The 17,738-nt window shown below is 52.7% G+C and overlaps 6 protein-coding genes across 6 annotated transcripts; 3 read left to right on the forward strand and 3 right to left on the reverse strand.

The window, feature by feature from the left end:
- Window positions 1–370: 370 nt before the first annotated feature.
- V8C40DRAFT_238540 (uncharacterized protein) lies at window positions 371–2,834 on the forward strand. The gene is made up of 3 exons (XM_083214464.1): window positions 371–679; window positions 930–2,087; window positions 2,156–2,834. Exons 1-3 carry the CDS (start codon window positions 542–544, stop codon window positions 2,285–2,287), a joined length of 1,428 nt encoding a protein of 475 aa, XP_083075391.1. The 5' UTR covers window positions 371–541; the 3' UTR covers window positions 2,288–2,834.
- An 840-nt stretch (window positions 2,835–3,674) lies between these two features.
- On the reverse strand, window positions 3,675–4,595 carry V8C40DRAFT_285892 (uncharacterized protein; the record flags this gene model as incomplete). The annotated part of the gene is made up of 2 exons (XM_083222468.1): window positions 3,675–4,332; window positions 4,426–4,595. The coding sequence occupies 2 exons, from the start codon at window positions 4,593–4,595 to the stop codon at window positions 3,801–3,803; spliced, it is 702 nt and encodes a 233-aa protein (XP_083075392.1). The 3' UTR covers window positions 3,675–3,800.
- A 1,697-nt stretch (window positions 4,596–6,292) lies between these two features.
- V8C40DRAFT_238546 (uncharacterized protein) lies at window positions 6,293–6,975 on the forward strand. Its single transcript, XM_083214465.1, has one exon. It carries the CDS (start codon window positions 6,454–6,456, stop codon window positions 6,820–6,822), a length of 369 nt encoding a protein of 122 aa, XP_083075393.1. The 5' UTR covers window positions 6,293–6,453; the 3' UTR covers window positions 6,823–6,975.
- Window positions 6,976–7,216: 241 nt separating this feature from the next.
- On the forward strand, window positions 7,217–9,264 carry V8C40DRAFT_238547 (protein MTG2). The gene has a single exon (XM_083214466.1). The coding sequence runs from the start codon at window positions 7,277–7,279 to the stop codon at window positions 9,074–9,076; it is 1,800 nt and encodes a 599-aa protein (XP_083075394.1). The 5' UTR covers window positions 7,217–7,276; the 3' UTR covers window positions 9,077–9,264.
- V8C40DRAFT_238548 (tRNA (cytosine-C5-)-methyltransferase) lies at window positions 9,187–12,002 on the reverse strand (the record flags this gene model as incomplete). Its single annotated transcript, XM_083214467.1, has 3 exons — window positions 11,916–12,002; window positions 11,628–11,839; window positions 9,187–11,531 (listed from the first exon to the last, which is right to left on the reverse strand). Coding segments are annotated over exons 1-3 (2,429 nt in total), but the record flags the coding sequence as incomplete, so codon positions are not given.
- A 2,117-nt stretch (window positions 12,003–14,119) lies between these two features.
- On the reverse strand, window positions 14,120–17,565 carry V8C40DRAFT_238555 (rRNA-processing protein UTP21). Its single transcript, XM_083214468.1, has 3 exons — window positions 17,351–17,565; window positions 14,594–17,270; window positions 14,120–14,527 (listed from the first exon to the last, which is right to left on the reverse strand). Exons 1-3 carry the CDS (start codon window positions 17,459–17,461, stop codon window positions 14,190–14,192), a joined length of 3,126 nt encoding a protein of 1,041 aa, XP_083075396.1. The 5' UTR covers window positions 17,462–17,565; the 3' UTR covers window positions 14,120–14,189.
- Between the last annotated feature and the right edge of the window lie 173 nt (window positions 17,566–17,738).

Here is a 17,738-nt window from a genome sequence, read left to right on the forward strand (position 1 = left end):
CGGAAACCCTCCGCAGCAAACCAGAAGCACTTTAGCACTTCACAAAACAAGATACTGCTGCTTTTAACAGCTCCAACATTCGCGCTTAAAGTTTCTCACTAAAACTCGCCCTGACTTGGCACCACAGTGTCCTCTACAGCAGTGGCCTTTAGTGAACGTTGTAGCATCCCAATCGCTAGAATATACCTGTAAAAATCCAATTGTGTCGTCGCTCAGTGTATTTGAAGTATCTGTTGAATTCGACAGCCTTGAATTTTATATTGATTTTTTTTTGGGTGTGGGCCCCAGACCATTGAAGAAAAACGTGGTGCGTCCAGGGCAATTTTTTTTCACCACCAAATTATTGGAGAGTGTCCAGTGGACTTCGGCTTTTTTTTTCCTCCTCTTGCTACGTCGCACCAACCATCGTCAACTTTCGCCCTTTTCCCTCCCCCTTCCCCCGGTTCCCATTCCATTCTCCACAGGGAAGTCGTGACGGCTTCGTCTGGCCTCTTCATTCTTTTCAGAGAATATCTTCTGCCCAACGGCTCTGATTAGCACAATGGCCGCTCCCGCTGCTGCTGCTGCCCCCGCGGCTGATTCTGCGCCTTCTACTCGCCCGACTAAACCCGACGAGAATGTCTTTAAGCAGGAGCTCGCCAAGGCCGAGAAGGAGCACAAGGCTTCCATGGACAAGTTTGTATGTTTTCTCGTGGCGTGGCTGCTTTTCCCTTGGTGTTTTATACCTCCCTTGTTCGATTTATAAGAGGCTTTACTCGAGTGTGCAGTGACACGATCTCCATATGCTCTCCCCAACAAAAACTGGCAACTCGCACAATGAAGAAGATATAAAGGAGAAAAAAGAGGAAAAGAAAGAGAGGAGAAAAGGATGATGACGAGAGGCCGATTGTCGATTGATGCCAGACTTATGCTAATATATCACCCATTAGAACGCCATCAAGGCCAAGATTGACGTTGCCCTGCCCAACAAGAACAAGGACCAGCCCAGCCCTACCCAGAAGCGTCGCCAGGAGCTCATTGCTCAGGCCAACGAGATCCGTCAGAAGCAGGCCGGTGGCAAGAATGCTCGTACCGGAAAGCTGGACCAGATCAAGCGCCTCGACGAGCAGCTCCGCAGCCGTATCAACGAGCAGAAGACTGCCAAGGCCAAGGTCCCCTTCAAGAGCGCTGAGGATATCGACCGCCAGATTGAGACTCTCGACAAGCAGGTCAACTCGGGAACCATGAAGCTTGTCGACGAGAAGAAGGCCCTGACCGACATCTCCAACCTTCGCAAGCTCCGCAAGAACTTTGGCCAGTTCGACGAGGCCCAGAAGCAGATTGACGATCTCCGCGCCAAGATCAAGGAGATCAAGGACTCTATGGAGGACCCCGAGCAGAAGGCCCTGTCCGAGCAGTACAACAAGATCCAGGCTGAGATCGACACCATCAAGGCCGAGCAGGATGAGGCCTACAAGAGCCTGTCCAGCCTCCGTGACGAGCGCACCAAGCTGCAGGCCGAGCAGCAGGAAAAGTTTGCCGCCATCCGCAAGCTCAAGGACGACTACTATGGCGCAAAGAAGGCCTACCAGGCCTACGAGCGTGAGGCCCGCGAGAAGTACCGCGAGAAGCAGCGCCTGGAGCGTGAGAAGTACGTCCAGGAGCGCAAGATGGCCGATGCCAAGCGTGTCCTCGACGAGGCCAGCGAGCCCGCCTACCTCGACGAGATCCGCCGTGCTAACAGCCTGCTGGTCTTCCTCGACCCTACTTTCAAGGCTGAGAAGACCCCTCTGATGGCCAACTCTGGCTTGACTGCTCAGGCTCAGCGCACCGTTGACGAGGCTGGTCTTAAGGGTACCAAGCTTGTCCGCAAGGAGGACCGCGATGACGAGTACCTCCCCGCCCAGTCCAAGGGCAAGAAGGGCAAGAAGGGTAACAACGCCGGTTCCGCCCAGAAGGGCTTCAACTGCCCTCCTTCCGTTGTCGAGGACTGCACGTTCCTTTCTCTCGACCCCCCCATGCGCAAGGAGGACGTGCCTGAGTTGATTGAGAAGGTCAAGGCCAAGCTTGAGCACTGGAAGGAGGACCAGGCTGCCCAGACCCAGCGTGTAAGTGCTTTAACCCCTTAGAAACAGTATCTTTTCAGAAAGGTAGAGACTAATCCCCCCCTGAACAGAACATTGAGAAGGCCAAGAAGAAGCTCGAGGAGATCGAAAAGGCCGAGGCCAACGGTGACAAGGTCGAGGAGGTCGCTGCCGATCTCAAGGACGCCTCCCTCGAGGACAAGGAGAAGCAGGAGGAGTCATAAACGGCTCTTCCCGAGTCTCTTGCTCCCCCTTGCAGGTCAAAGCAGCCATCGGCAACCATCGACAGCCGATGGTAACCTCTTTTTTTAACTTTCTAAAAGTTACGTTCATCATATCAAGCTGACGAGCCTCATCTTTCGTTCCCAGCTCCGCTCTCGTCTCTTTATACATCGCTATATTATATACCTCTTACGCCGTCAGCTTCAAGAATGTAGAATCCCAGGAGTTTTTCCTTTGGGAATCAGAAAAGAAGGATTCTGTTTTTTAAACATGTCCATGCAAGGGAAACGAGAAAGAATTAAAAAGGAGAGGAGAAGAGAGGGTGATTCCAGCTCGGATACTTGTTTCTCTTCTCATTTCCCCCCTATATCGTTATACGTGTGCCCCGCGTGTTGGGTTGATTTTTTTGTCAAAATTTTCTATCTAGTTTTTTAGCTTTTTGTCATCTCTTTATTTTGTACCTAGGTATATCTATCTTTATTCCTCTCATGGGAAAAGGAGTTTAGGCCCAAGCACGAAATATACACCTCATGATTTGATGTAACAAGGAAAACAAGAGATTCAAAGGAAAACACACACATCCCTTCCTGCAACATGACATGTGACATCCGGCACTTTGTACATGCCGGAATCCTTTTGCTCATTCTCGGTGAGTGTGATGGTCTTGAGTGGCTTGCTTTTCTCAAGCGGCCTGCATCCGAGGCCATCAAAACGGGCTGCATGCTTCGTGCGTCTAGGGGAACACAAAAGGCATTCAATTGATCACATGTGAATTGGCTGGCACCAATTGAAGCTAAACTAGGTGCATCCACAGCTGTTCAACGCATGAACAAGCTAAGGTTAGTAGTTGAGCAGCATTCTTCACCGCGTTTGTAAGCTTTGGCTCGTAAGTATTCGTTCATGTAGATATTTTGCTCAACCAGCTTCAACTATTTTGAGAATCTCATCCCGAAACTGCCCACCACGAGGACCCATGCGCGTAGTGGTTCATACGGACCAATTTATCCTTCACTATAGACGGGTTTCATGACGAGACACAAAGAATCCAGTGCGTACGAGTGCTCCCCTCATGGCTCAGCCACTCACATTTCGGCCGTGGCTCATGCTGTGCTCCAGACAAAATCATTCGCTTCCTTTGATGCATACTTTATACGCCAGGCTGAATGGTATGTATGTGTGTGTGTGTGTTTCCAAACTCGTCTAAACACAGTGATCCAAAATCTTGTAAATGTAGCCAAAAAGAAGAAGAAAAAAACAGGAAAAGGTTCCAACGTCCAGGGTCCCAAAGTAAGGCTACTCCAACTACCATGCAATCATGCCATTCCCATCCCAGACAAATGAAACCTAATGGTGATCGTACATGTCGTGATGCTTTTGTCGCAGAGGTGGTAGAAGTAAAAGTAAAATGATATGTAGACTGTTTGTGCCTCTGACGTTCATGTCATGGTGAAAGAAGAAAGTTCATTCATATTTTTTTTGAGTTGCTTATTTGTTTTTGGTATCCTTTTCTTCGGCTTATCCAAATGGTGCGTAGTATGATGAAGATGGGTGGTGCTGGGGAGGTGGCGGCCTGAATGTCCTTCGGTCTCGGGGTGCCGCGGCGGGTGCAGGGGTACGACGCTCCATGAGGGCATCGCGATCTGCGTGAAATTGAGATGGAGGAGCTATAGCAGGAGGAGGAGCGGAACCAGCGCTGGCACTGATTGAGCCGGCTCGACGGCTCGGCTTTCGAGGAGGAGGAGCAGTCAGGGGAGGGTTCTTTACGGCAGCCTCATCATCGGCGGGAAGGGTAAGTTCAATGAGGCTGTAGAAGTATTCGAGGACTTCGGGATAACGTTGCACGCTGGCCTGCCAATCCTCATCGATGCCTCGCTTCAGAGTTGCCTGAGCTTCGGCGATCTGGTTTGGATGTGGCGGCGCATTGTAATGGTAAAATGCGTGGGCAGTGATGTGGTCGAGATGAGCCGAGTGGGCCGTCTTTCGTCGCTCGGCAAGTTGACGGAAATACTCGAGAATATAATCTTGAGCATGGGCCCGTACCCACGAACTATTATCTCACGTATTAGTGGACGCTAAGCCTCAGCATCAAGGGCGGTCAAGGTAGGGCAGTATAAAAAGAAGATGAGAGGGCCAAACCAACCGTATGTCACTATATATGGATCGCATCATGCGTTCCTCGGCCTGCTTAACGGCTACTTCGAGGCCCTTTGCCTCGCAGTCACAGGCCATCGAGGCCGGAGCATGGCATATGGCGCAGTCCGGGTCCATCCTGATGAAGGACTTGCGCACCTTGGTATCTCTGGTATGCATCTTAGCAATGGGGTATCTTTGGGTTTAGGCGGAGAGGCGTTGTTTAGGTTGAAAGGTGTAATTGAGAGGGTATCCCAGGGAGAGACGGATAGGAAACAGAATACGGGCTAGTATTACACAGAAAGCATTCAGGCACGCGAGAGAAAGGGCACGGTGGGCTTGTTGGCAGGCAATCAACCGCAGTAGCAAGGCCTCACTCCCCCTTTGGTAAGCCCATAGACGGGCTTCATGGGGAATGCAAGTGGGAAAATCGGGAGATTGTGGCAGATATCGGATGGAAGATGTGGTATATGGGCAGAGAAGAGGAGCGGAAGAGGAAGAGGAAGAGGGAGGGGAGGGGATGGAAGAGAAGGAGAATGCAAGAGAGAGAGAGAGTGAGAGAGAGACTGACCTGGTTGAGGAAAGGATAAGACAAGCAGAAGCAACGATAGAGTCACACCAAGCGGTAAAGGGAATAGAGGAAATGCCAGCAGAAGCAGCGGCTGCTGTGCTAGATCAGAAGGCTGACGCTGTCTCGCCGGTGAGTTGGGATGTATCCTGCAAGCACAAGCACAAGCACAGCACAAGCACAAAGCAGCTCTGGCGGCGTCGGGCCCAGGATGAAGCTTTCCGGAGGGGACCAGAAAGAGGGCCTTTGGGAGGGACAAGATCTCAAGGTCCGGGACCGAAGCGTGGGGAAGGCCAAAGGGCAGCTGCAGCACGACGAGCGTGTCCTGAGGGTCGAATGAGGAGGCGGCAGGTGGGTGACCAGCTGTCGTGGCTCGAATGCGGGATCGAGGAGCCTATGCAGGCTAGCCTAACGAGCAGCGAACTGGCCCAACGAAGATGAAGGTGCCCAAAGAGGAGAGGAGAGACTGTCGAGCAGGCGACGTCGCTTTTGTGGTGGCGAGAGGGCTTGGGGAGGGCAAAAGAGAGGAAATCCGAGATTGCAAAGAGCAGTCTGGGCTGAGTAATTAATTCCGCTGGGCTGCCAGAAAAGACACAGATGCAGAACAATGCCAGCTGGTTTTCGTACGTACGTGTAGTATCCCCAGGCCGTACAGTATCTGCCGTGGCCGAGACGCAGAGTCGCAGTCCGTCTTCCCGTAGCAGCACTTGGTACTTGTAATCTAAAAGGTGGCGGTCGATTCTTGCAGTCTGGATATGTGGCCGCTGGCGTCTCGTTGTCCGTGCAGCAATGGAGCCGCTGGTGTCACACAAGCAAGACACGACACACACACACACACACAAGGGAGGCTGGTGGACCGACCGCTGACTTGTTGACCGTGGTGAGGAGAGAGATGGGCTGGTCTCATGCAGCGAAAACTCAGCAGGCGGATGGAGCCGGCAGAGGGCCAAACCGATTGACGGCGGTTCGTCTCACCAATCGGGTCTGGCCTAGCGAGACACTGATATCCTCTGCCTGCAGCGGCCCCGTCGTGTCCGTACCGGTGCCTTTTCTTTTGCTCTTTGCCTTGTGTTGCCTGCGGGCGTGCTGTGCCGTAGGCTATATGCTGTATGTATTATGTAGGTGCTTGCTGCGGGAATGCGGGCAAACAGGTGGGAAAGTCACCTGCGGATGGAGACGTTGAAGCCGCAAATCTGCGAGTAACAGCATATCAGACAGCCAGGCCGACGAGCGGGCATCTGGACTAGATGACTAGCTGGCAGCCAGCGAGATTTCACCGCACTTTGTAGCATTGGGAAGCGGGCTCGAGCATGCACCGTCGAATCACGAGGGGCGGGACATGCATGGACGAGGCCCGCCGTTGGCCGGATTGCTTCCCTGTGGACAAGGCTGCGAGGAGCTAGAGGAACCCTAGCAGCCAGCGGTGGTCACGATGCGCTGACTATGCTGGTAAACTGGTGATGCGATGCGATGCTGGCTGGCAGAGGCAGAGATCTGCCATGCTTCTGGCTGTTGACTTGTCTCTTGTCTGCTCTGCTTCGCCCCTCCGCAAGAGGCATGCCGGCACCGAGTGCTTCTGTTGGCCGTACTCGTACATGGCACTGGCGATCTGACAGCGGCAGCAAATCAAATCACAAGCTGCCGACCTCAATTCTGCACTCGTGCGTGCTTTTTCTCTTTCTCCTCTTCTCTTCGCTGTCACGGATTCGACATGGGGGACTGAAGAGCCAGGGTCCAGTGATTGGCCTCAAAGCGGGGGTGCGAGACAAAATGGAATCAAGCTTAGAAAAGTCGAGTGTTGATTACAGTGCAGTTGCTGTTGCCAGCTGGACTCGCTGAGTTGGCAACACCTGCAGCGTGTGTACAGGGTACATGTAAATGCACAAATCCAATGAGTGCAAACTGACTCATTCGTACACGATGTTATGCACCTGTGCAGTTAGTAGCCCGTCGTACAAACAACTGCTAGAGCTTGTAGCAGCAACTCCAGCCACCCGTCTTCTGCCTATTATTATAGCGGCTGATCAAGCTTCTGGTGCTTGATTCAATTGAGCCTCTGATCGGCCTCCAAACCCCGCCATGCCCGCTATTATGCCGGCGCTGGTGGGGTCAAGCCCCGGCTACAGGCCGTAGTTACCACTGGAACCCCTCCACGGCTAGTGGGTGAGCCATTGAGTTCTTATCTTATCGGCGACGCAGCATCGTCGAAATTTCTGGTGCATCATGTCGCATCATCAGACACACCCGTATATAACCATGGGCAAGCAACTATAGCCGCCCAAATAATCCCATCATGCCGCCTCGGTGTCCCGGCCCGTCTCAGCTGCCTCTGGCGCCGTTCCTCTATCCGGCACTCTTTCGCCCTCGGCTCGTCCACTCTGCCCTGCTCCGAACGACTCTCACTCGCCACTCTTCGTCCTCTTCATCTACCTTGAACAGCAACAGCCTCCCCGAGTCGCGACTGAATCCTGCACCAGACGACTATGCGGCGCCAAGCTTTGCGGATAAGGCCGAATTGACGCTTTATGCTGGCCGTGGAGGGAACGGTTGCGTCTCCTTCCAGCGAGAGGCATTTCTCCCTGATGGTCCTCCCAATGGCGGCGATGGCGGCATCGGGGGCAATGTCTATATCCAAGCCGCGCATGGTGAAACCTCATTGCATAAATTAGCCCGCAGACGTTTCGTCCGTGCTGGGCGCGGAAGGCACGGGCAGGGAAGTGGAAAAGGAGGCATGCGAGGAGAAGACGTTGTCATTACTGTTCCCGTGGGCACAATCGTTCAAGAGATTGAGCGCCATGACCCAGCTGCCGAAGAGGAGATGGCCATGAAGGCATACAATGCGCTGAAGAAACAGAGGCGGCGCGAGCTTTTGGCTCAGCAGCAACAGGAATTGGAGTTGAAAGCAGAAGAAGCGGCAGAAGAAGAAGAAGACGCCATGGATGAGCGACGCTCAAAGAAATACAGTCCCGAGGACGACTACGACCCAGATGCCGATGATCCGGAGCGGGAGAAGTGGCTTCTCTATCCTGGCATGTCCAAAAACGACATGAAGTCTGCAGAGTTCCCCAAGCTGCCCAAGCGGACTCGCTTCTTCCAGCAGCCCGCTGCGCCAGTCTATCTCGACCTCTCCAGACCAACGCCCACTCCCATTCTGCTCGCCGCAGGTGGTATCAACGGCCTCGGGAACCCTCACTTCACTTCGAGAAATCACCCCCGACCGGTCTTCGCCACCAAAGGCGATGAAGCCGTGACCATGAAAATCTCCCTGGAGCTCAAGCTCCTGGCAGATGTAGGTCTGGTGGGTTTGCCCAACGCCGGCAAAAGCACTCTCCTGCGAGCTCTCACCAACAGCCGCACGCGAGTCGGCAACTGGGCTTTCACAACTCTGCAACCCAACATTGGCACCGTCGTCTTAGACAGGTACTCTGGCCGTCCCAGCGTCAAACCGCGCCGCCACCGTTACCCATCTTCATCCCCGGAAGCCAACACTGACGATTCCGCCCTGGGAGAGCCGCGGACACGCTTCAGTGTAGCAGACATCCCAGGTCTCATCGAAGGAGCCCATCTCGACCGCGGCCTCGGCATAGCCTTCCTCCGTCACGTCGAGCGCGCAGGCGTCCTCGCATTCGTCATCGACCTCAGCGCCGGCAACGCTGTCAAGGCCCTCCAGTCCCTCTGGCGCGAAGTCAGCCTCTACGCCGAAATGCGTCAGGAAGAAGAGCGTTCTCGGGAGATTGAGTCCCGAGTCGACTGGGATCTGGCTTCCCAGGTCACGCGCGGACCTGTCAACTTGATGGGCGCCTCATACGGCACCCCGCTGCCCATGCAGGAGGTGCAAACCCGGACGCCGACGCTGCACATTGCGGGCAAGCCTTGGTTCGTCGTCGCCACCAAGGCGGATTTGTCGGACACGCAGGACAACTTCCGGGAGCTCAAGACGTATCTAGATGATGTGACGGAAGGACGAGAACCGCACCCGAGTGGCGTTGAGGGGGCGTGGACAAAGAGCTGTGCGGCTATTCCAGTCAGTGCGATTCATGGCCAGGGGGTTGACCGGATTGTTCACTGGACTGTTGGACTTTTGGACGAGTAGAGCTGTCGCATAAAAGATAGAGTTAAGAGTGAGATATGTACGATATGTATGGGATGACAGCGCTTGTATGAATAGTTGTGATACGCAAAATCACCCTGACGAAAGACATCTTTGGATAAAACGAAAATAAGCATATAGATATAAGTACCTAAGTAGATGGTTCTACCAATTTCTTCCATACAAGCTCCAATTGTACATTTTTTTCATCCTTGCCTCAGGGGTTATACAAGGTAGCTATTATCACGATCCCATTTAATCAGATCCTTCTGGGGTGGGAATATCCTCCAGGTCAATCTCCTGCTGTTCCTCCTCCTGCTGCTGTTCTTCAGCCTCCTTCTTCTCCTTCCTCTGCAGACTAATGTTAATCAAAGGCGAAGTGTCGTTAAACACCCTCAGCAGCATCGCCGACCGATCCTCCTTGGGCAGCATCAGGTTCAGCGAATGGATGCTCTTCCACAGCGGAAGCGCCATCCTCTCCTGCCACTCCTGGTCGTCGCCCTCGGGCTCGACCCTCAGCACGCAGCATCCCATGCCAATGTCGCGCACCCGCTCGCCAATCTCCTCAAAGTTTTTCCACCCGCCGTCGCTGATCTTGGGGAACATCTCAATCAGGAGCTTGTGCAGCGTCTCTTTGTTACGGAGCCGCACGATGCGGGTCTCGCCGACGTAGCCTTGCAGGATGGGCATGCCTTCGGCCTGGATGCGCCAGCGGCAAACTTCGGCCGAGGGTGCGTCCTGCTTCATGAACATGCGGACACCGCCGTGGATGAATTTCAGGCCGCGGCCCTCGTTCTCCGTGAGGATGTCACGCATCAAGGCAGTGGTGTAATAGATGGCCTTGGCAGGCTCTCCCATCTCGTTTCTCACCATGTATCGGTTGGTGGGGAAGCGGCTAGACAGTTTGTAGAAGTCCTTAATGTTCTGGATGGTTGGGTGCTCGGGGTCGAGATACTTGAAGGGCTCTTCGACCGGCCCATTTCGCTTGGGCTTGCCTGGACGGTCCTCGCGTTGTGTGGTAGGGGCGGGAACGGGAGTGGCGGCTGCTGAGCTTTCCTCTCCAGTCTTGGTCTTCTTCGCTGGTTGCTCTGCACCATCGTCAGTCTCCAGGGGGCGCTTGCTAGCGGCCGGGGAGGCATCCTCCATCGGTTCATCCTCCTTCTTTTCTTCCGCTGCGGCAGACTCCTCTGGCTTTGCCTCGATAGCAGGAGCGGCGACGTTCTCAGAGGCTTCGTTGGACTGGGCGGCCTCCTTTGCCTCGTTCTCCGGCTTTGCCTTGAACTCGGACTTCTTCTCCAAAACGGTGATGAAGAAGCCACCGGTATCCTGCAGGTGAGGGTAGACTCGCATGCAGCGCTCCAAAGGCAGCTTGGTCCCCGCGGGGTCTGGGAACATGGATGACTGAAGTCGTCCAGGAATCACACCTTCGTTGCTCTCCTTGGCGAACTTTTCGACCTCCTCCCATGAGCTCCAAATTCTAGCGCTCTTGTCCATGATTTTCCACGTCTTCAGACCGGGTCGTCGCACGAGGCCAGGGAGCTGGTCACTAGAGTCAACGATCTCAACATTGTCCAAGCCACCACATCTTTCAATGGCAGCAGCAATGATTGATTCGTTCTCAACTGGGTTCATGCTGCATGTGGAGTACACAACGCGGCCACCAACTTTGAGGAGCTGCAGGGCTCGGACCAGGATACGGATCTGTGTGACGTGCAGCCCTAGGGCACTACCCGGCTGCCAGTCCTTCCACAGGTTGGCATTCTTTCGTGCTGTTCCGTCTCCGGAGCAAGGAACGTCGGCAAGAATTCTGTCAAATTTAAGGTAGACAGGCTTGTTGTCGGTCGAAGGCAGCTTGATAGAGGGGAACTGGGTGGCATCGTGGTTCATCACAAGAAGGTTAGGTGATGACAGTCTCTTAAGCTGATGGACAAGAAGATGGCCACGCTTGTAATCGGCATCGTTGGCGATCAGTAGGCCCGTGGCGCGACCATTATCAGATGGGTCGGCCTCAAGATCGGCTTCGGCTTCGTCCTTGGTCTCAGCACCGAGATCCAAACCATCCTCCTTGGCAAATTCTCGCAGAACCTTCCTCACGCGAGACTCTTCGCCAACGTGGAGCATCTCCAGCAGCTGAGCAGACTTGCTTCCCGGCGCAGCGCACATGTCCAGCACAGTCATGCCTGGTCGGAGATCCATCAGCAGAGGAGGGATCATGCTGACGACTTCCTGTCTGCTAATGTTGCCGACACTGGTTTCAGACACGAGGAACTTTTGGAAAGCCGCAAAGGGCGGGAACTTGCGAACAACGTTCTTGGGCGTAGTCATCCACCAAGCAAGTTCGTCGGGGTACCAGGACACTGGCTTGGGAGGGTCGACGGGGCGGCCATCTTGGTGTTCAATCTTGACGATTTCGGGAATGTATCGGGATCGCAGAAGTCTCTCGACGGCGAGCGCATGGCTATGCGACAAAGTTTAGCGTTGAGCGCAAGGAATCAGACTGACGCAAAGAGAAGAGTTGGGAAAAATCAGCATGAGCGCGCAAAGCACAACGTACCCCTTGGAGCCACAGAAGCGGAAGCTGTTGGGCAGCTCGCGCTTCAATGCGTCCCAGAATTGCGTCTTCTCTTCCTCGGGAAGCTGCAGCAGCGAGTCGTAAAACTCCTGGAGCTTCTGATTCTCCTTCTTGAGAGCCGGGTAGTCCCTCCAGCTTTGGCCGCGATCACCGCCTCCTCCGCGTCCACCACCACCTCCACGACGTCCTTTTCCCTGTATATGAGAAATAAATCATCAGTATTTGACAATTGCTTTCAATTGAATCCGCTGGTTCCTCGACGAAACTCACTCTGAATTTCTTGCCCATCGTTGCGATTTGACCTGCTGGCGTTTGGAGCTTGTGATGGTTGGAAATTTTACAGGATAGAAAATCTGGATGCCCCGCTGTATCGCGGGTAGAATGCGCTAAAGCCAGAGGGTGGGTGGCGCCAAACCTCAAACCTAGAAGACTAAGGGCGCTAAGGAATGCAGGTTGGTAGCATTTGATCCATCCATTGATTGATGATGGGTGCCTACAGCCGTAGAATTCAAAATGATATGGATGGATCGTGGACATGGATGGTGAATGCAGACTCATCTAGAAGAAAATGGTTTCGAGGTTTCCTTTCGCATCATCTGTTGTAGGCCTTTTAAACACCTATAGGGTATCTCTTCCATGACTACGATGGATGTATTTAGTCTTCAATTAATAGCTGGAGCCCTCTCATTACTACGCCTGGCAAGCTTCACACGATGAACGGTAAGCTCTCTCTCTACCTCAAGTCGCCTCCTCTTGGCCCTCCTTTTTCAACCACTTTCTAGTGCTTGTATCAACAGCCAGTGTTGGAAAAGGAGGCCCGGTGTAGCCATAAATGAGTCAAATGTGGCATATTGTTTGCCGTTGTCTTTCAAGCCGAGTATATGGAAGGGCTAAAGATGTCCAGACAATATGGTTGGCTCGACAATCACTATGTGGTATCAGCTAGGAGTTAGAAGATACAATATAACATATTTTCGGTTGCTCCTCTCCCCTCTTCACAACAAATTTGACGCCAAGAGGTGCTGGCAAGCGATATCGAGGCCATCAATCTGGCGCAAAACCGGGGCGGAAGGGGTTGAATCCGATCGACTCTTGGATACTGGATTCAAATTGGCATTGAAATGATCAATACAACAACAGTGAATATTTATTGACTTCTCTTTGATCTTTATCACCAAAAAAACGATAGATAGGTGGACACAACTATCAGCGCCCGTTATCATCCAGCGCCAGATGATTGCTTCGATCGTGATCTTGGAAAGACGTCGACCAACTTTCTTTGGTAATTAACGCCTTCGTAAATTTCGGTTGCAATCTCCTTTACCAATATACTTAGGTTATGATATTAACCGATTATACTATGCCTGATCTATCATCGACCGGCGTATGATTCTAGCACCATTGATCCTTCATCACGGGGGTTCCATTTTCCCGGCTGCCTTCTTGAATAGCGTACTTATTACAGTATACCTTGATTTTCAAATACAAGACATTTTAAATGACTATTGAACAATGAGTCAGACTGAAAACCCTTGGAGCGCTTGGTACCCCAACCATCGGCGATCCGAAGCTCCCCCTCCTCCTCTCATCAGGCATCCATCTCAGCCTCACCTCAGGAGCAATTCCATCAACTCCAGTTGACGCAAGAAAAAGTCCCTCTACAAACACGCTTGGCCAACTGAAAGTACATTAACCTCATCCTCCACCCAAAGATACATCACTTACAGTACCTATACCTTCAATTCACTTTCACTTCAGCCCTCCAGGCAGCAGCCTCACCTGCCCAACTTCACCGCCCACATCTTCGTGCGCACAGACCACCTCTGCCCAACTATATATTGTCCTCCTCCCTCTTCCCTTTCGATTCTCTTTTCTTCTTTCCTTTCCTCATACTTACCTTGCTCCAGCACCCTTATCCGAGATCAAGAATTCGGAGTGCTAGTATGGAGGGCCTGCATTGCACATCGCGGAGTCGACTCCTTGCTCCATTGTCCTTCGGGGCCATGGGAGGCGCAATTTTTGATATTAAACGCTTCGGCTCTTTGTTTTCATTGTGTTGCTTCTGCTTGCGGAAGCCACGAAGAAGACTTCGTTATAATTTTGAAGGTGCTGTTAGCTTGTGATGGGGGGTGGGTCGTAATCAAGTCGTGGTGCGTAGAATAGAATCTCAAACTGATCCATTTCCGTCATCACCGCTGGCATTCCTTCTTTCATGTTGGTAGGTGCTTTTCGAGGCGCTCGAGTTCTGCTATCTCGCGTTCCGTTTGTTGGTCGCTGTCGCCAGGTTGCTGCGGCGTTCAGTTCGTGACGTCCAACGTCGTTGGTATGATGTTGGTGTCTCTATCTCTGTAGTGCTCGATGGACGCCTTGGCAAACTGCAGCATCTTGTGTTCGACCAGTCTTTTGGTGAGTAGTAGTTTCACACATCATCCCCTTGTCGAGTCACACCGTGCACATCATAAACAATTTTTTGCCAGACCTGATGCATTATTTTCATCCGCTCATCTATCCATCTATTATGTACCTTTCAAAGACCACAGCTCATCACGTCCTTGGGCTTCTCAAAAAGCTCACCACGCCGCTGCAATATCCAACCAAATCATCCAGCCTGTTGCATTCCTTCTCCTGCTGTCCCTTCCACTCCTCAAGAGCCTTTAGCAGCGTCTTGTTTTCCATTACCATATCAAAGTGAAGTCGGAGGAACACGGTCATCCACGCCTGCGTCAGCTCGTAATCCTTTCGCGCTTGTAACCGTGTCGTAAGAGCTCGGATAAAGTGGAGGAGCTCGTTGGAGTCATCATCCTCGCCTAGGGAAAGCGACCGAAGCTCAAGATCGGCAGTCGAGGGAGAGAGAGATTTGAGGTGCTCGATGAAATCATCGTCTGGTTAGAAGAGAAGAATGTCAGTACTTTTAGTTTGATAATGTCTGGATAGAACAAAGAACTTACAGTTGCCGTCGGCAGCGCCAGCACGCAGCTTTGATGTGAATGTTTCCTCAAATCGAGCCTTGTCATATCTACTGATACGAGACTTGCTCCCATTTTCTGGTTCATCTGATCCGTCCTTAGCCCCGGGTACTTGCGCCCCGGATGTAGATGGCAGGAAGAAGGGCGCCTTTTCGGGGAGCTTAGGTGCCTCCGTCGGCTTATTACGCTCCTTGATCAGGTCCAAATGGAGCAGCGTCTGCCATCTGCTCTTAGGAACCAAACTGAGCGTCATAAGATCAGCACTGATTTGATCGACATTAGGCGCGACGATGCCAACGTCGTCTTCTGCCTTGTCCTCTTCAAATGCTGCCTCCAGCAGGCCGAGGTTTCCTTCTCCGGACGTCGTAGGTGCAGTCACCAAGTCGATTTCAGCTTCGGATATCTGGCGAGTCGGGACGTGTTTATACAGAGCCTTGTTCGTCCATATCGTAACACCAGGGCTGTCCTCCAGAGCAGCAGCCAGGTACTCGCCTGTGTATGACATGGCTACAGCTTTGCACGGCTTCTCCAGCCGAATAGCGTCGATGAGATGGCTGGTGGGTAGATCCCATATCCTTATGACCGAATCGCGAGAGGCGGCAATGACCCACCTTCCGTCGTTTGAAAAGCAAAAGTCGTTAATGACATCCTTGGGGCCCCAGAATTCTCGAATGGTCTTTTTTGTTTCTAGGTCGACAACTCGAATGGACAGGTCATCGCAAGAAAAGGCCAAGAGGTTGTTAGCAGGGTGGTAACGGCAACCAGTTGGGAATGTCATGGGGGCCCAGTCCAACTGCTCCAAGAGGGTTCCTGTCAAGAAATCCCAAAACTTGATCTTGCCGTCTAGCGCACAAGACACCACAGTCTTGTTCATAGAATCAACAACAAGGCCAGTAATGGCCTGGGTATGCTTGCCAACACCGGCAGGATACTTTCGGTTGCCTTCGCTTTGCAGCTGAACAACGTCATCTGCCTGTCGAAGCTGCTGCATCTTCAGCTGACGGGCTTGCGCTGGTGTCAACTTGGAGGGGAAGCGTTGGCGGTGAACACCAGACTGAAGATTGTACATGTCGATACCACCGGCCCCCGAGCCGACCAACGCAAACGTTCCGCAGGGACTGATAGCAACGGCTGTGACGTTGGTGCCATCGCCAGTTGGGAATGCCCAGCGACCAGCTCTCTTTCGACCCCAGAACCAGGTGCGGGCGAAAGGGTCACCTTTATGAGCGGTGACTACACTCTCCCAGCCCGTCATTCCGCTAATCTCCGCGTCCATCTTCTTCTTGGGGTCCCGTCCCTTCTGCCAAATCTCTTGCTTGCCAGGCAAGGCGCCAATGCCACCATCACGGTTAAGTGAAGTGGCAATGCATGTGATTTCGGGGGCTTTGAGATCCTCCAGTGTTGTCGTTGGGCCATGGGCGAGAGCGTTGCTAGCCAGGATACCAATCTTCTTTGCCTTCTTTCGTATGTTGCCCTGACTCAGCTCTGTGCTCTGACCATCGCGACGCATGCTCCATCCCCACAGACTCCTATCCTTGCCACCGCTGATGATCCATTTATTTCCAGCTTCAGCACCATCGAAATCAGAGGGCAAGAATTGGAGGCAATTGACAGGACCAGAATGTCCGCTCCGGGAGTGCAGGATCCTTGGGATAGGAGAGAAAGGCGTCTCATCAAAGATCCATGACTTGAGCGAGTTGTCTCGGCCGCTAGACACAATGACTGCCTGACCAGCCAAAAATTCAACTTTGCTGATGCCACCGCGAACGTCACCGCCCTCACCTGAAGGTGGGTTGTGGGCACTTCGAAGGACTCCCATCACACGACCTCCCTTATTCAGATCCCAAAAAGTAATATCGCCTGAGGATGGTGTAGCTGTGGCCATGACACCGTCCTTTCTGCCATCATGTCCAGCTCCCATACCATCAGTTCTGAACGATATCGAAGTAATGGGGGCCTCTGGGCTTCCGGCTTCGACTTGTAGAGCGCGCTTATCGGTGAGAACATTGGTGATGACTAGGGTACCGCTTGAGTAGGCGATGGCCAGCAAGGAGAGGGCCGGAGTGGGTTCGAGACAAGCTACGGCGCCAGAGTCGGGGGAAGGAGGTAAAATGGTGTAGATCAACTTTCCAGTGCTGACGTTCCAGATCTCGACCCAACCATCTTTGCGACCAACGAAGATCTTGTTGAGGAATGTGGGCATAGTGACAACGCCGCTCGTGATCTCATGGCCGCCTTTGGCAGCAGCCATGGTGTGGATAGTAGTGTAATGCTCGAGTGTCGCGGTTTTGAAAACCTCAATTCTCGTCTTGGCGCAAGCGATGAACCAGGTTCCAAAGATGGTGATTTGCTGGATTGGCTCTGTCAGGTCGCTGGGGAGAGCTACCTCATCAATCTTTCTACCTCTTTGGAAGACCCATAGACCTTGAGGCTCGCCATCCTGCGACCCACCCCATGCGGCAAAGACCTTCTTTCCCCAGGCATATGTAGCAGTGATGTCCGCGAGCGTCTGCGGCCGGGTGACAAAGACTAGGTTGAGACCTCGGAGCAAATCGTAGGTCTGCAGAGACCGGCCGACCGATGTTGTAATTTGGAAAGTAGTCTTTCCCAATGGAAAAGACGTAAAAGGAATACTCGATGGAGAAACAAGGCCGACAGTCTGCGCAATAAGCGGTTAGGGTCATGTATCTAGTTGCTAAAAGCTATTTTTCATAGGAAGAGCGCATCGCATATACGTACTCGGAATGGAGCAAAGATTCGGGAGGAATTGCTTGAGGTTTGAGGCGCATTGGCCAAAGTCGAAACTTTCTGGCGCTTTGCCAGCGGCCCATCGGGATCGGAATGCGGCATCTTTACGCTGGTGTTGTGCAGCGTTTCGCGATTCGTCGTCGAGAGCAGCACTCACTTGTTCGTGGATCTGTAAATTTTTGGCGGTGATGGATACTGCCGTTTTCTGCCGCTTACCTAACGAGCAGCTAGCCATGACAAGTGGCTGGAGCGCATGTCCCCGCCACATGACACCGCCACATGCCCTTCCAAGTCTGTATAACGAATTCATCTCAAGTGTGTAGCACATATTATTTCCCTTCATTGTGATATATCTGCGTAATATCATACTGATAGACAA

This window comes from Trichoderma camerunense (genome assembly GCF_050948025.1).
Source record: "Trichoderma camerunense strain CBS 138272 chromosome Unknown V8C40scaffold_5, whole genome shotgun sequence".
NCBI lineage: Eukaryota > Fungi > Ascomycota > Sordariomycetes > Hypocreales > Hypocreaceae > Trichoderma > Trichoderma camerunense.

Coding starts and splice junctions, on each gene's coding strand:
- V8C40DRAFT_238540 (XM_083214464.1), top strand. CDS start 542: ATGGCCGCTCCCGCTGCTGCTGCTGCCCCCGCGGCTGATTCTGCGCCT. Junction 680..929: donor AGGCTTCCATGGACAAGTTT/GTATGTTTTCTC, acceptor ATCACCCATTAG/AACGCCATCAAGGCCAAGAT. Junction 2,088..2,155: donor AGGCTGCCCAGACCCAGCGT/GTAAGTGCTTTA, acceptor CCCCCTGAACAG/AACATTGAGAAGGCCAAGAA.
- V8C40DRAFT_238546 (XM_083214465.1), top strand. CDS start 6,454: ATGCTGGCTGGCAGAGGCAGAGATCTGCCATGCTTCTGGCTGTTGACT.
- V8C40DRAFT_238547 (XM_083214466.1), top strand. CDS start 7,277: ATGCCGCCTCGGTGTCCCGGCCCGTCTCAGCTGCCTCTGGCGCCGTTC.
- V8C40DRAFT_238555 (XM_083214468.1), bottom strand. CDS start 17,461: ATGCCGCATTCCGATCCCGATGGGCCGCTGGCAAAGCGCCAGAAAGTT. Junction 17,271..17,350: donor GAATCTTTGCTCCATTCCGA/GTACGTATATGC, acceptor CTTATTGCGCAG/ACTGTCGGCCTTGTTTCTCC. Junction 14,528..14,593: donor TGGCGCTGCCGACGGCAACT/GTAAGTTCTTTG, acceptor TCTTCTAACCAG/ACGATGATTTCATCGAGCAC.